Consider the following 14,659-nt stretch of genomic DNA (forward strand, 5'->3'; position numbering starts at 1 on the left):
TTCTCATGACCTCCCTGTTCGAGTATGTTCGTGCATTCTATTGGCATTTGTAGGGTGTGTGTTGAGAGACATGGACCTCCACTATAACAAAGAGCAGAAGCCATGCCATGGGATCTTCAGTACCATTCATTTCTCGCTCATGTTCCACTTGTTTGATGATGATGATGCACCTGGACCACCTTGCCCAACCAGCTACACACTTGCTCCACACACTTGGCAGTTGATCCAGGGCCTAGATGGGGTTTGTCTCACCATGGGAGAGAAAGGGAGGGCTTCCATCATTGTTCCAACCCTTGAAAATGGGATACATGCTTGTTCAATTCAGTTGGCGACCCATGAGGGTGTTTTTTTGCCCCCACCAACCACTTAGGAGTACCGCAAGACATTTACTTAGATATCAAGGGCCATCCCCTTCATCACTATTTTTGGAGCATTTCCATTCATTTTGGCACATATTGCACTTCACTAGGCCTTCCAACAACCCTCCTAGCTATTGTATTATCATGTCGACCCACTTGAGAGACTTACTTTTCATATTATGGAGCTATTTGGTGGGATTATCACCAAAAGGTTGTTATTTGTACATTATTTTATTATTAGGGGCAGCATTAGGCCTAATTAAGCAATTAGAATCCCATAGAGGATCATATATATTGTTCATTTCAATCCTCATCATCACTTCGATTTGGGATATTCTTTCTAAAGATTTTGGACCTACAATTTATGGAACGATTTAGATGATTAAATGCATTTTGATGTTTGAAATATTTTCATTATCTCTCTTGGAGCCTCTATTTTGCAAATGTGATAGATGGATAAACTCTCTTGTCATGTAAGTGTTATTTTCATGCAAATTTCTTGATAATTTATGTCTAATGTATGGAATGCCATGCTTTTATTTTGTTTGTGCACTAAAAATTAATGTGAATTTATGAAAGACTAGTAATCTTGTCTCGTTGCATATGTTATTCATCTTGGCAAGAAGAACAAGTCTTCCTAGGGGTGGGTTGTGCACCTTTTACCTTGAAACTCTATCAAATCTTGCATATTGAAGTATAAAAGTCTAGAGTTGTCATGTAGTTGCATCCATTAGTAGTGAAGATGCTTCTTTAGGCCTCCTTGAAGAGTGAAGTTCTCAAATCTTGATCATTTTGACTCCAATCTTCCCAATAGTTGGGAAATGGTCCTAGATCCTTGACGTTCAACCCTAAAACTATTTTTCTTTCACCCTTCTCTTATTTTTCTTCCCTAACCCTAGAAGGCCAACTAGGGCCTAGGACAAATTACATTAGAGGCATCTCCTTGGGGTGCAAATTGGTACGCTATTGTGTTGTCCCTTTCTCTAAGTGCCCTCCAAGTTTCAAGCAATTCCCATGGCTAGTTTGAGAGAAATATCAAGCCCTAGCTCAAAAATTATTTATATTCTTCACCTTCCTTGGTTAGAGGCATTTCTAGGGTCACTTTCTCTCAAAAACTCATTGAAAGTTCACCTTTCTTCGACCTTTCATTTTGATCCTTACTTGACCTAGTCATATTGTTGATAATTACCCCAAACCCTGGGCCTCACTTGGCTCCCCTATGTCTCTCTTGTGGTCTCAGCGTGTGTGTGATCTATATTTCACAAAACCTTAAGAGAGGTCTTCCTCCCTTTCTAGGAAACCTTGATCTAGGCATAACTCTTTATTTTAATATCCTTTCACCTAATTTTACGCATCATTTCCTCAAGCCTTCCTTGGAGAGCCCTTCTTTTTCTTCTAAAACAAGAAACCTATTATTTGAGCCTCTCCTTTGAATGGGATTTGGAAATCATATCGTACATTATTATTGACCTCATCATTTGAGTGATTTCCACCATACCAAGACTCCTCCCATTGATGAAAGTTTGTAAAGAGAAGGGGACATCCATTGAGGTGACAATGGGTAATTGTCCCATTGTTGCCACTTGGTCTAGTAGTACTCCCTTTGGAACCCCTACTAGGACCCCTGCTAAATTGAGCAGTACCAAGACTAATAATTCATTTGTCTATTGATCACTATTAGTTTAGCATTGACCAATACAAATTATAATGTTTAACTTTGAAAAATAGATATTTATTTTTCAGTATTATTGAAAATACTAATTTTCAAACATTTGATTGGACCATAACTTGAAGGTCTTATTGCAACTTTGCACAATATAATGCCATGTGGATAACTGCCTGACATATTTTATGTCATAATTTATTAATATGGTGGCAACATTCATGCATCATGTTTATATATTTATGTAGTGATTTTTTATTCTTAAGCTTTGTAGGAAAACCATTCAAAAATAAAATTCTTGAAAATAGTTTATACTCAAGTAAATAACATATTTACCATCAATTACTTCCCAACACAATTTAAACAAGACTTTGCATAAAAAATGGATAGGAATAAGATGTAAATAAATAAACTTACTAGGAGTTACTTCCCACCATTAATTATGTTTTCATCACTTATGTAGGAGTAAACCTATAAATGTGTAGACTTATTAGTGGTTACCACCAACCAAAATTTATGCAATTTCTTTTGCATGAACAAGCATTTTACCTATATGTGTCTTCACATCTCAATTTACTAGTTCACGTCAAAGCAAGACTATAGGATAATTTGTGTATCGACCACTATTAATTTAACATTGACCAGCATAAGTTAGAATTTCTAACTTAAGTTGTATCGACCATACTAATTTAACATTGACCAACGTAAGTTATAATTTCTAACTTAAGTTGTATCGACCACTATTAATTTAACATTGACCAACGTAAGTTATAATTTCTAACTTAAGATGCAGGGACTAGGTTGTCGTGCAAAACAAAATTATAATATAACAAATTGAATTTAATTATTTTTATTACTTTTAACTTTTTATTATTAATTGAGCCAAGATTTAAATATTTACTCACTTATGAACACTACAATATCTCCCCCATAGTGGGCTCTATATTACTTTTAACCTTCTATTTTTTTTAATTGCAGTGGCATATAAATGTTAAATATTTATGTTTAAAAATATTTACTTGTACACATCTCCCACTACAACAGGCTATAGAGCATCTCTTGGTGCAATGACAAAAGACAAAAATATATAGTTCTATTTAACTTTGCATTGGTTTCATAAAAACAACAAAAATAATTCAATGATCAATACATAGTGCTTCAATTTTGTCCACATGATGCTAGTCATTATTTATTCACCAATGACCTCACTTGACACTAGTGGTTCACACAATTATGAACAAAGGTGTAATGGAGTAAACAAAGAACCCCACTGTCAATACTTAGTACTAAGCTTGACAAAATAGCTCAATAGTTTCCTCTAAACACCACTAAAGGAGAATTGTTCACAATTAATGATGAAAAAGGCATTATTAGCTTCTTTAAACTTCAATTTATGCTAGAACATAAAGATGTCTAAATTTATTAACTAGTCTAAAACCATATACAAAACCACATGAACTGCAAAAAATTTGTTTATGTACTTGAAACGATGTGAAGAGTGTTGTTCACAACAAAAACCATGAATATGAAGAACCTAGGTTCACACCCTCCCTTTTTACCTTAATATAGGGAATTTTTAGAGACACGAATGAGCACAAAGAAAACCATTCATCCCATGCAACAGCAACAAGCAATTCCTTCTTTTACCTTTAATTGATTGATCCTATTCCATGCATGGAAACACAAGAATTGTAAGAATCAAGTCCCATATGTCTATTTGCTAAAGCTAAAAAAGAATCACTTTGAACAAAAACCACAACAAATACGAAGAACCATGCAATTTAAAAAATGAACAACGGTAAAACAACCAAAATCTATGAACACAAGAGCATGGCATAGACCATACATGAGAGTGAAATAATCTCACACATACCATAAAAATAGCAAACAAATATATTCTTTTGTAAGTTCTCATATATTATTAAAAGCAAGTTTTTGGCTAAAAATGTTTGTCATTAAACAATCTCCAATAGTTTTTAAGATAACCTTTTAAAATAATTTGTGGAACATCATACTCGGACTTTCACCTAGAAAATTGTTCAACCATAAATAATAATGTAGTTTTGATCAAATAATCATGAAAATAAAATTACTATTTCTATCACATAATAATGACCAACATCATATTTTAACCTTTTTTGAGACCAATTCAAACCTCCTTAATGAGAACTTCAACATTTCATCTTTTAAATAGAAAATCAAATTTATTATATCTTGACCATGCTTAATAAAATTACAAAAGATATAATATGATACTAATTACATTAGTAAGTAATGAATTCATTATTAAGTAATTTATTACCAACATGAATTCATAATGGTCTTACATTTAAAATATTTCAATAAAATATCACCTCCAAAAAAATATTTTATAATATTTATTTATTATGAATTAAGTTACTATTTAAGAAATAAAATCTATATGTTTTAATTTATATCAATTTCAACCTATAAATAAAACCATCATAAAATAAAAACTTAAATACAATGCCTTTTCTTTAAATTGAGGTTGCCTTTCCCTATACATGGTTCAAATTGAGAATAACATAAAATAAGCCGATAGTATACATATTGAATGCATAAATTATTGTAAATAAGTGGATAGTATACATACTGAATCCATAAATTATGCTAATGCCCTTGTGGAAGTAAATTAACATTACCTTTTGTAAGGACATGCTAAATCTGTTAGATACCCATAAATTAAATTCATTACATACCCATAAATTAACCCATGGCCACTTGGCGATTGCAGACTTAGTGGGCAAACCCTTTGACCGAAATATGTGTTTTTGAATTAATTATTATTTTGAAACCAACATTATTTTTTATGTATTCGTTTTATATTGAGAGCCATTATTTACTTATAAGCTTGCTTTCTTTTCTTTGGCATTTAAAGATTAAAATAATTACATGTTTGGCTACCGCATAGTTTACATTTGATGTGTTTTTTTGTCAAATTTTAGTGTTAATATGCAGTGTATAATTGGAGTTTTTTTTTGGCATTTACTTTAAGATTAAAAGAATCTTGTTTGGCCGTCACATTGTAGTTTACATATCATGTGTTTATTCATCAAATTGTAGTGTTAATATGCAGTATATAATTGGTGTAAATAGTACCAAATTTTTAATTTAAAAAAATAAAATCATAAAAATTTAACTAAATTATAACTATTATTCTATTATTATTAATTAATAAAAAAAATAATAATAAATGAATTAAACAGATATACATCTAAAAAATTATGTAACAAGATTCTTAATCATGTAGATTAACTCTCACTTTACTATGGAGCTTATTATTTTGTAAATAAGCTTGGTTACATTACCATGGCTTAATAATACCATATACCTAAAAAACCATAACTCACCTTCATCACACTCCATGTGATGTTTTTCTTAATTAATCAATTTAGTTAAAAAGGAATAACTATTTTTCAGATAAATATCAATCAATCTTTAATCTATGACTACTACTAAAAATTTACTTAAATATTTCGTAGAGGTTAAATCTCTACCATCAAGCTAATAATTATTGATAATTAAATCAAAATTTTGGAAGCTCTATTCCAAAATGGACATGCTTATCAATGTTTATATACATCATAGTTTTAAAAATCAATTAGTCAAATAGGCCTAGTTTCCTATCTAAGTAACAAAACAGTAGAAAAATCTGGTTCGAGGACTAGTGTGCACTAGTTAGGTACCAAATTGGTTGGTCGATTTGGTACCAAACCGGCTAGTTTAACAAATTCTTCCCTAATCATGAAATTGCACCACCTCACCATCTGAGGCTCGTTTGGTGGTGGATATACCACATGTTCCAATGACATGACATTGGCCTCATGATCGAGATCTTATTTAGAAAGACACTGACAGTAGACTCCCATAGCCAAAAAAATTTATCTTCCCTCTCTTCATCTTGGTAAGTTGTTCTTTGACATTGGTCAGCATGCCTTCACACACGTTCAATAAGGTAGCTTACATGCATCTCAGAGCCAACTCCAAGCGTGGTTTGGTGACAATATGGGGCAAGGATGAACCTACTACTCGAGTCACAATACCTAACCAATACAAACCAACCCTAACAAGTCGATTCTAACCCTAACTAGTCTGGTTAGATCTCACATGCATGGGGGAGTCTAGGACCCCTGATGGCAGATTTTCAAGTGGTTTTGGAGAAAACCAAAGGTTGTTTTCCTCCTAAAACAACGCCCCTTGGCCATAAAACCAACACTTCCCCTCCTGCCCCCTAAAACTAAACAAAAACCTAACTCAACCCTAGCAATGCTATAAATCAATGGTAATGTTAAATTCTTAAATTAAAAGTGTCATTTCCTTTATCTTTCATTTTCATCCCTAGAAAGTGGCATTTTCAAATTGTTTGAGTGGTTCCAACCTCATTGGATTTCATATTAAGAAACTAGAGTTTTAGATCTCACTTCCTAACTTCAAAATTTTTGCACAATGGCATTTACTAGCAATTAGATCAATGCACAAGACACAAAATTTATGCCCAAAACTGATTTCTTATAATTTATTAATAAGAGAATCCATAAGGGTCTCGTACTAGGGATAATGACCCTTTACAATCCTTAGAGAATGCTCAGAAGCATTGACGAACCCTTATACAAATTACCTGGGCTGAGGCTGAGCCTTATTAGTGCTCAACTACCCCAAATATCAACATTGTAGTAGTCCTTTGATCATAGAGCTACCTACAACAAGGCTTCACAAGTCTAGTTGTCCACCTAGCAACCCTTGTAGAAGACATTTTCCAACAGTTGTCAAGCTTGTTGGCTAACTAGTAGACTTATTCACAATCCCCAATAACAATCTTCCTAGCTTAGCTTACTCCTTAGCCCTCATCCCCTTTGTTGCAAAACTATTCAGGCCTCAACCTGCTCCCTTAGGCCTTCAACTCCCTTTCCTAACCCTTGGCCAACCTCTTGTAGCCTTTACCAAACCTCAGCTTGCCTCTTCAAGGTTGCACCTAGCTTTACCAGGCCTAAAACAAAGCTCGATAAGTCCATAGACCATAAAATAACCCTCAACCAGCTTGCTTAAGATGCAACTAGCTTGGACAGACCTGTGGCCTCCTCTTTGCTACTAAGATGTCTTAACCACACAACAATTCACTTCACAAAATCTAGCCCTACTTGGCGTCTTGTTCCTGCGACTATGACTCTCCTTTGTCTAGCCTTTCATTGATCTGCAAACAACAAAACCAAAAGCCAAGACCCTTTATACTATAGAAAATATCCCTCCAAAACCCTTGCTACCCAAATTGCATGTATGTTATTTCCTTCTTGAATTTCAGAGCTCAATCAAGAAGAAATCCATCTCATCTTGTCCATATGAGTTGCACCTCAAGCCCCTTTATTGACTTCTAATTCATACTTGTCCTTAAGTTTCCTTGTGAGCCTCTTTGTCCTTCGAGAAACCACCATTAGTAAACTCAACATGAGATTAGAATATACTTGTCCTTAAGTTTCCTTGTGAGCCTCTTTGTCCTTCGAGAAACCACCATTAGTAAACTCAACATGAGATTAGAATATTAAATGTTTTCCTTGGGCACAAAACCCCATCACTTTGTACAAAGCTCACAACTTGAATGCAAAGCGCACACACAAAATCACACTTCATGACTATCTCTCTCACAAGCCTAGCACCAAAGGCATGTGAGAGTACCTCCAGATGCTATCCAATTTCAACATAGAGATCACTTACAACCACATTGGTTATGTATTTTGTTGTTGATATGTATTGCACTTTGTGCCACTTTGATCTTTTCACCCTTACATGGTATATAGATAGCAAACACTGCATATTTTGTCTCTAATGATTTGGAATTACAATTTCAAATCTTAAGAATAAAATTTTCATTAAAAATGATTTTTTTTTTTATTTTTTTCAAATCCAGTTCATTGAATCCAGTTTGCTCATTAAAAATTGTTTATTTTATGTATTTTTTTATAAATCCAGTTCATTGAATCTGGTTTGATCCCATTCAAGTTTGAATTCTGGTTAAATAAGTGTCCAGTTCAAAACTCAGTTCAGTTTTTATAACTTTTCAAGATCAATTTTATGATACAAATTACAATAGAATCCTGAGATAGAAAAATACATAGAATGTATATTACAGGTAATATACATGTTTGCCTCCATGTTTATGTTTATGTTTATATATATAAACATGTGTTGTTGCAAACATCTTCGTCACCTCACTCAATAAGCCAAAAGAAATCAACACGAGAGGAAAAAGTGCTAGTGCATCATTAATCAACTTTCAATTTTCAATAGATGACGCTCATTAGATACTCAACTAAGGTGGTAATTTACATGCAAGAAAAGTTATTGATGTTGCAAGCAGCCAAATCATGTCCATTACATCTTAAACCACGATTCTGCATTTTTGGATCCCAATTCAGGGGACGTCAATTTTAATTACTTTCTTCGCTTTTATGTTTGGCAAGATCTTCAGGAGACATGCCCAACGCCTGAGGAAGAGTTTTCGCAGATGGACCATGGAACTTGAATCTGCCAAACCATTAAGAAAAAAAGTGACCATTTAAAATATAGACACAGCTTACATGTAAGATCATAGAAAATTATGTCCTATAATAAAAAGACAAATGAGAAATAAAGGAACGCACAACGACAATTTGAAAAAAACAGCAGTAGTTGTTAAAGATTATTTTTGTTTTATGGTAAATCTTATTTTGATCCTAGTTGGTAAAATGGGGTTGTTTATTTACCACTGTTCATGTCTTTCAAGTATGCGCTTTTCTTCACGCGAGTAGTCTCAGTCATGTAAATGGATCATTTCATATTGTTAGGGCTATTGCAGAAATCATGGGAAAATTCAGAGAAAACATATCCCCACCAGTACCTTCTTAACTGAAGGAATCTTCGAAGAATGTTATAAGCTAATTAGATTCCATTACAAAAATTAAAATGGAAATGAAAATAATTGCCAGTTATAATAATCATAATAAGAAGCATTGTATTAAAAAAAAAAATAATAATGTAGAAATTCTCAATCAATGTGTAAAATTGATTAGAGAAAAAATACAACAAACAAATTTATATCTCCCTCAGAATTCCATTTTAGACCTCAAAATTCCCCTAATGTGGGAGAAGATCCTTTCTCTGATCATGCTTCTTAAGATAGAACATTGACTCATGATGTCTGTAACCATATCACCTGTGAGCATACATACCCCATCTTTCCTCAGAATTTCTGCAACAACTTCCTCTGAATGAAGGAGCCTTATTCTATTGACCTGCTTCCTTGTTGTTTCATCATGTCATCATCCTATGAATTCCATTAGTTTAGAACTACTTGTCTTTCTTCATGATCGGTGAACCTTACAATGAAGATTCCATCAGAGAATCTGGAGGATCTAACATATCCTATTCTGCAGATGCTATGAATGAGGGGCCTAGTCCTAGATGACTTCTTCCTTCTCCACAAGTATCTTTCAATGAGGTTTTCAAGAGCTATACCCTACATAGCTATAGATTTTTGTCCAAGACATTTTTCATGTTATCTATATAATGCTTCTACTATGATGTCATTTTCTAGTATGATGCATCCAATCTTATTTACAAAGCCTCCTACCTATAATTTACACAACAAAAGAATATCTGAAGGAGATCATCTCAGTCATAGTAGAGATCTCTCGCTTCCTCCTCCTTAGGCTTCTTCGTTTCAAGTTCTTTCACTTCTTCGGTAATATGGGCTTCTTCCTTGTTTCTCTTGTTATTGTCCCTTTTAAATTTAGGACAATCTCTTCTATAGTGCCCATGTTCTTGACATCCATAGCATTGCACCTCAGCCATGTTCTTCCTTTTCTTTTGAGGACCAAATTTTCCCTTTCCTTTTGACATAGCATAATATGCTTGATTCTGCTCATTCGATCCCACACCAATTTTTGCCTTCAGTTTGGTTTCTTCGATTTTGCATAATGACCATAGATCTTGGAAAGGGATGGCTTCTCTCTTCTCATAAATACTTGAAGTGAAATTGACCCATTCCTCCGGTAGTGCATTTAATACTACATTAGTCATTTCTTTGTCAGACATTATTTCACCCAGATCCTGAAGTTGATCTCTTATTTCTAAAATCCTCATAAAATATGAAGTTATTCCTTCTTCTCTTGAGATCTTCAATTTGTAGTGTTCTTGCCTTAGAGAGATAACTTCTCCTGCAGTGGTTATGGAAAATAACTCTACCAATTTGTCATATATTGCATTTGAAGTATCTAATTTTGATACATATGGAATGAGAGAGTCTTTGACGGATTATATGAGAATCCTCTGGGCCATCACTTCCCCTTTCATGTATTTAGCAAGTGCTTGATTATCTTCTTTGGGAGGTTGGGTTATTGACCCCTTGAAGTGATTCATGACTTCATTCTCAATGAAGTTTAGGTATGTTCTTTTCTTCCATGCAAGGAAGTTTGAAGCCCTAACCAGTTTATTGCTTTCCTTGCAAAAAGACATTTTGGTAGTTTCAGATGGAGTCATATACTTACTTGAGTAAATGTTGCTTCTTCCACTTGCTTCCTCCTTGATGTTGATGTAGATAGTCGAAGATTATTCCTTGAAAGAGTGATGAGAGAGAGCTTGTTTTACGAACCTTCTTGAAGATTATGACAATGTTCTTTGATCTATCTTCCTCAATGTTTTGAAGAGCTTCCACTCCTTCGAATATGGATGAATGATGAACTCGAAAATGCTTCTAGGGTTTCAATCCTTTCTTTCTTCTTCCTCCTTGATGATGATTTCTTCGATCTAGGGTTTCGGTATGATAAAGATCTTGATCTCTTGCTTGATATCTTTTGTCTTGCTTTGATCCTTGATACTCGACCTTTGCATTTCTTCTTGATTAGATGCCCCTTCTTGACTTTAGCACCTTAGCTCCAACACCATGTTGAGAAATCTAAGGCATCAATAGTTAGGTGATTTCTCTACTTATGATAATTGTTTGTGATAGACTTTTTGCTTCTTGATTGTGATCTTCTCTTTCTTTTAATTATTATTGTGTTCTTTTCATCAAGACAATTACCATATCATGAACAAATAAAGAGACAAGAGACATAGTATATAGGCTTGTCAGCCAGGGCCAAAACCTCTCACTCTTTGAGAGGAAAACCCAAACGAAATTCTTCTTATAGATCTTCAATTGACGAACACCAAGACCATGACAAAGACCCTTGACACTAGAGTCCTCCCAAGACCAAGTCACTAGCCTCCTTTCCAACACTGCTCTTCCTCTTCCCCTTCTCAGCTTCCTTGAGAATCTCGGTCTCTTCTTGAAGGTATGCAACCCTACCACAGAAAACCCTAGATTCTTTTCGCTTCCTTGAATAGTCTCCTTCAGAGAGAGACTTACTGTGCTTCTTCTCGACTCCTTTCAGCGAGGTCTTCAACCCAAACAAGATGACCTTAATATGGCTACAAACCTTCAACCTTCTTTTGGCACCTTCGAATCTTCTGCCTTTGCATGTAGGAGGATATACTACCCAAAACAGTCCACAATGAACTTCGATCTCCTTCCTTCTTGCTTCGCTGAGATAATGGCTCCTTTTAATATGTTTCTCGCACTTCTTTGTAGACTTGCTTGACCGAATTGCTTGTTCGCAAATGAGGACGAGCACTAGTATATATAGGCATTTGTCCATGGCAGTTAGGCCGACATGATCTCTTGGAGGGGGGCTGACATCATCTTCTGGAATCATCTCTTCGTGGTTGGCCAACTTGAAGAGGGCTAGTGACAAGGTCTTGGAGGATGACTTTACATAGATAAGTGCGACTCTTTACAATGTGTTACATGTCTTCATTACATGATAATGAATCTTTAGACTTTTATGACTAGATGACAATATCCCTAAGGGATCTCAATGGGAACCTTAACTAAAATAAAATCTCTTGCTCATGAAACCCATGATGCAAGCAATACAATAATTTTATTTTTCTTCTCTACATCTCTTACATAAAAATTACATGTCATTATGAAGACCGAACCTAGTTACACTTTTCAATAGTACCAAGTGGATTTCCACAGGATATGTATTTGATTGAAAAAAAGAAAAAATAAAGAAAACAAAAAATGTAAAAGCATTAATTAATATTAAGAACTTCAACACAAATCCGTATTGACTAGGGATATTTTAAGTGTAAGGAGATTACCATCTCGATTTCTTTCTAATAAAATAAATTTGCATTGATCTATTTCTCAGAATAAGATAGAAACGATTAATGTCCTACGTCTTAACTATATTCAAAGACGATATACTCGATTAGAAAAAACACTTTTCCACTCATTACGTTTCAAGAAGGGTACTGGTTCAGATTTGCATCTTCATCATGATTGAACTAGTAATGTAGCCTTCCACATTTACTTTTCATCAGCGATGGATATTAGTTGTTGTCAGTTGAGTAACTATGATGGGTGAAATACAATGTCACGTCAATGGCATTGATTTGAACGATTGATGCTACAAAGGAAGAAACTCACAAAAGATGAATACGCATGTGAATGGTTTAAATGTATCTTTCCATGGAAATATCTCTAATGTTAATGAATGGTCGAAATTTTGGGTTGTGGTTAAAACTTTGGGTTGTCATTGTCAAGATCCATGTCCAAATCCTATGCAGCACATGTTCAAACAATAGCTACCAAACATAAATACGAATATGAATCAAAATACCTTATAAATACGATATGATATGGTAAAAAATTCAAATTCCAATAAAAGAAAGGGAAAAATATACATCACACTAATACGAAGGTTAAAAAAAATCTTTGGGATTTAAAAAATGAATATGAACACAAATTCAAATACAATACAAAATGAAACAAATTGAATAGAAAATTTCCATTACAATTATTATACATCCCAATATGGAAAAAATGCAAATTATTTAGGATTTAAAAATAAGAATATGTAAAATAGTGGCATACATATGCTCACTCCATTAACCTCTTATATACAAAAGAAAAGCTAAATGAGCAAACAATCAAGTTAATGTTTTCAGTGAACACAACATAGGAATACAAGTCAACGAAAAATTGCATCATATCCAATCCTTTGACCATGCAAAGGATCCTTCAATTCTTGGTTTACCATAAAAAAAAATCAATGAAGCTAATTTTGTAGAAAAGGACCCTCTTTTCAGCCACAAAACTTACATGAAACCAATATAATTTCAGGCAAAATTAGATTTCCACTATGGTCCCTGTTTCATGCATAATGGAAAGATGCTAATAGGAGTTTTTCCCAATTTTGAATTGATATAGATCAAAAAGATTAGTAGAGTTCCAGAACACTGGGAACTCGACATTCTATGTTGTCAAATTTCAGAAACAGGAGGGAAGTTGACAACAAAATTAGATGACTCCTAAAAAAAATAGGAAAGAACAATAAGACAAGGCCATGTTCAAGATAGCACATCGCATAATCAAGCCATCCATGTTTGTCATTTTTACTGATCCAAACTTCTTTCTCGTTGTTTCTTTATCGACTTTGCAACCATAGAATTTAGCACTTCATTTCTATTGCTGTGGGGAACGAGATTATTGAGTATTTATCTGGAGATTCCACAAAAATTATTAGAGTTCCAGAACAATGGGAACTCTAACTTTCTATATCGTCAAATTCCAGTAACCGAAGGAAAGTTGACTACAAAATTAGATGACTCCTCAAACATTAGGAAAGAACAATACGACAAGGCCATGTTCAAGATAGCACATTGCATAATCAAGCCTGTTGAAGAATGTAACTAGTGTTGGTCTTCATAATTGAATTTGAGTCATGTATCTATCAAAAGAAAGTTATTTATAAAAGGAAATTCTTTATTGACTTATTAAAGCATGAGTTTCATGTTTGGGTTAATGGTCAATAGGTCAAAGTCATAATCATTATATAAGAAACCCTTCTTGGGTTCATGATGTCAAAGAAAGAAATTTATTTTGTCATGTCTAACCCTCCATCTATCAAGTCGGCCATCAAGCTCCTCTAAATCGGCTAAAACTTCATTTCTTATAAGTCAGCTTGTCTATTATTCATGTTGGCTCAAAGTACAGTGGCAAACCACTATATATACCCAAGTGAACTTGACCAAATGGAGCAGAAGTTATGAAGTTCGGACAAAATTGCAGGGGCAGCGAAGTTAGATCATCTACAGGACTGAAATGTTGGGTGACTACAGGATCAAGGCATCATATTAATGAAGGACAAAATTGCTATTGCAGAGTGAAGGTCAAATCGCAGAGAGGACTGAATTCATACTTGGTCAGCTTGATGGATGGAGGGGTAAAAGTCTGAGTCAAAGGTCTTTGTTGTCTTACTTTGACATGAGTCTACTAAGGAAGAGTTTGACCAGGTTTTCCCCTCCATACGGGTTTTCCCCTGGCTGAGTGCCTACATTTGGTGTCTCCATATTTTTATGGTGTTAAAAGATGTTTGATGAACAAAGAATAATAACTATAAGAAGAATACGAAGAACCTAATTAAGAAATCACAAGCATCTACCAAAAGAAAAGAGAAATCAATATAATAGAAGACCCGATCTCATTGCCCTAGATTTCTCAACAAAGCCAGCCATGTGTGTCATTTTTCCTGATCCA

At 34.2% G+C, this 14,659-nt stretch overlaps 1 protein-coding gene across 5 annotated transcripts in view; it reads right to left on the reverse strand.

The window, feature by feature from the left end:
* Positions 1-8,060: 8,060 nt before the first annotated feature.
* The window catches only part of LOC149264838 (uncharacterized), a 398,689-nt gene continuing 392,090 nt past the window's right edge, over positions 8,061-14,659 (reverse strand). For 4 of the 5 annotated variants that reach the window (XM_089428907.1, XM_089428922.1, XM_089428916.1 and 1 more), the window contains one exon: positions 8,061-8,562. In XM_089428907.1, coding sequence (XP_089285033.1) covers positions 8,466-8,562 — 97 coding nt within the window. In that variant the 3' untranslated portion in view covers positions 8,061-8,465. Of the gene's footprint in view, positions 8,563-13,220; positions 13,622-14,659 lie in introns of those variants that run through there. The other variant, XM_089428898.1, reaches the window with a different exon arrangement.

Source organism: Pinus tabuliformis, chromosome 6 (genome assembly GCF_031772625.1).
Source record: "Pinus tabuliformis cultivar Carrire ecotype Pingquan chromosome 6, CPIR1, whole genome shotgun sequence".
NCBI lineage: Eukaryota > Viridiplantae > Streptophyta > Pinopsida > Pinales > Pinaceae > Pinus > Pinus tabuliformis.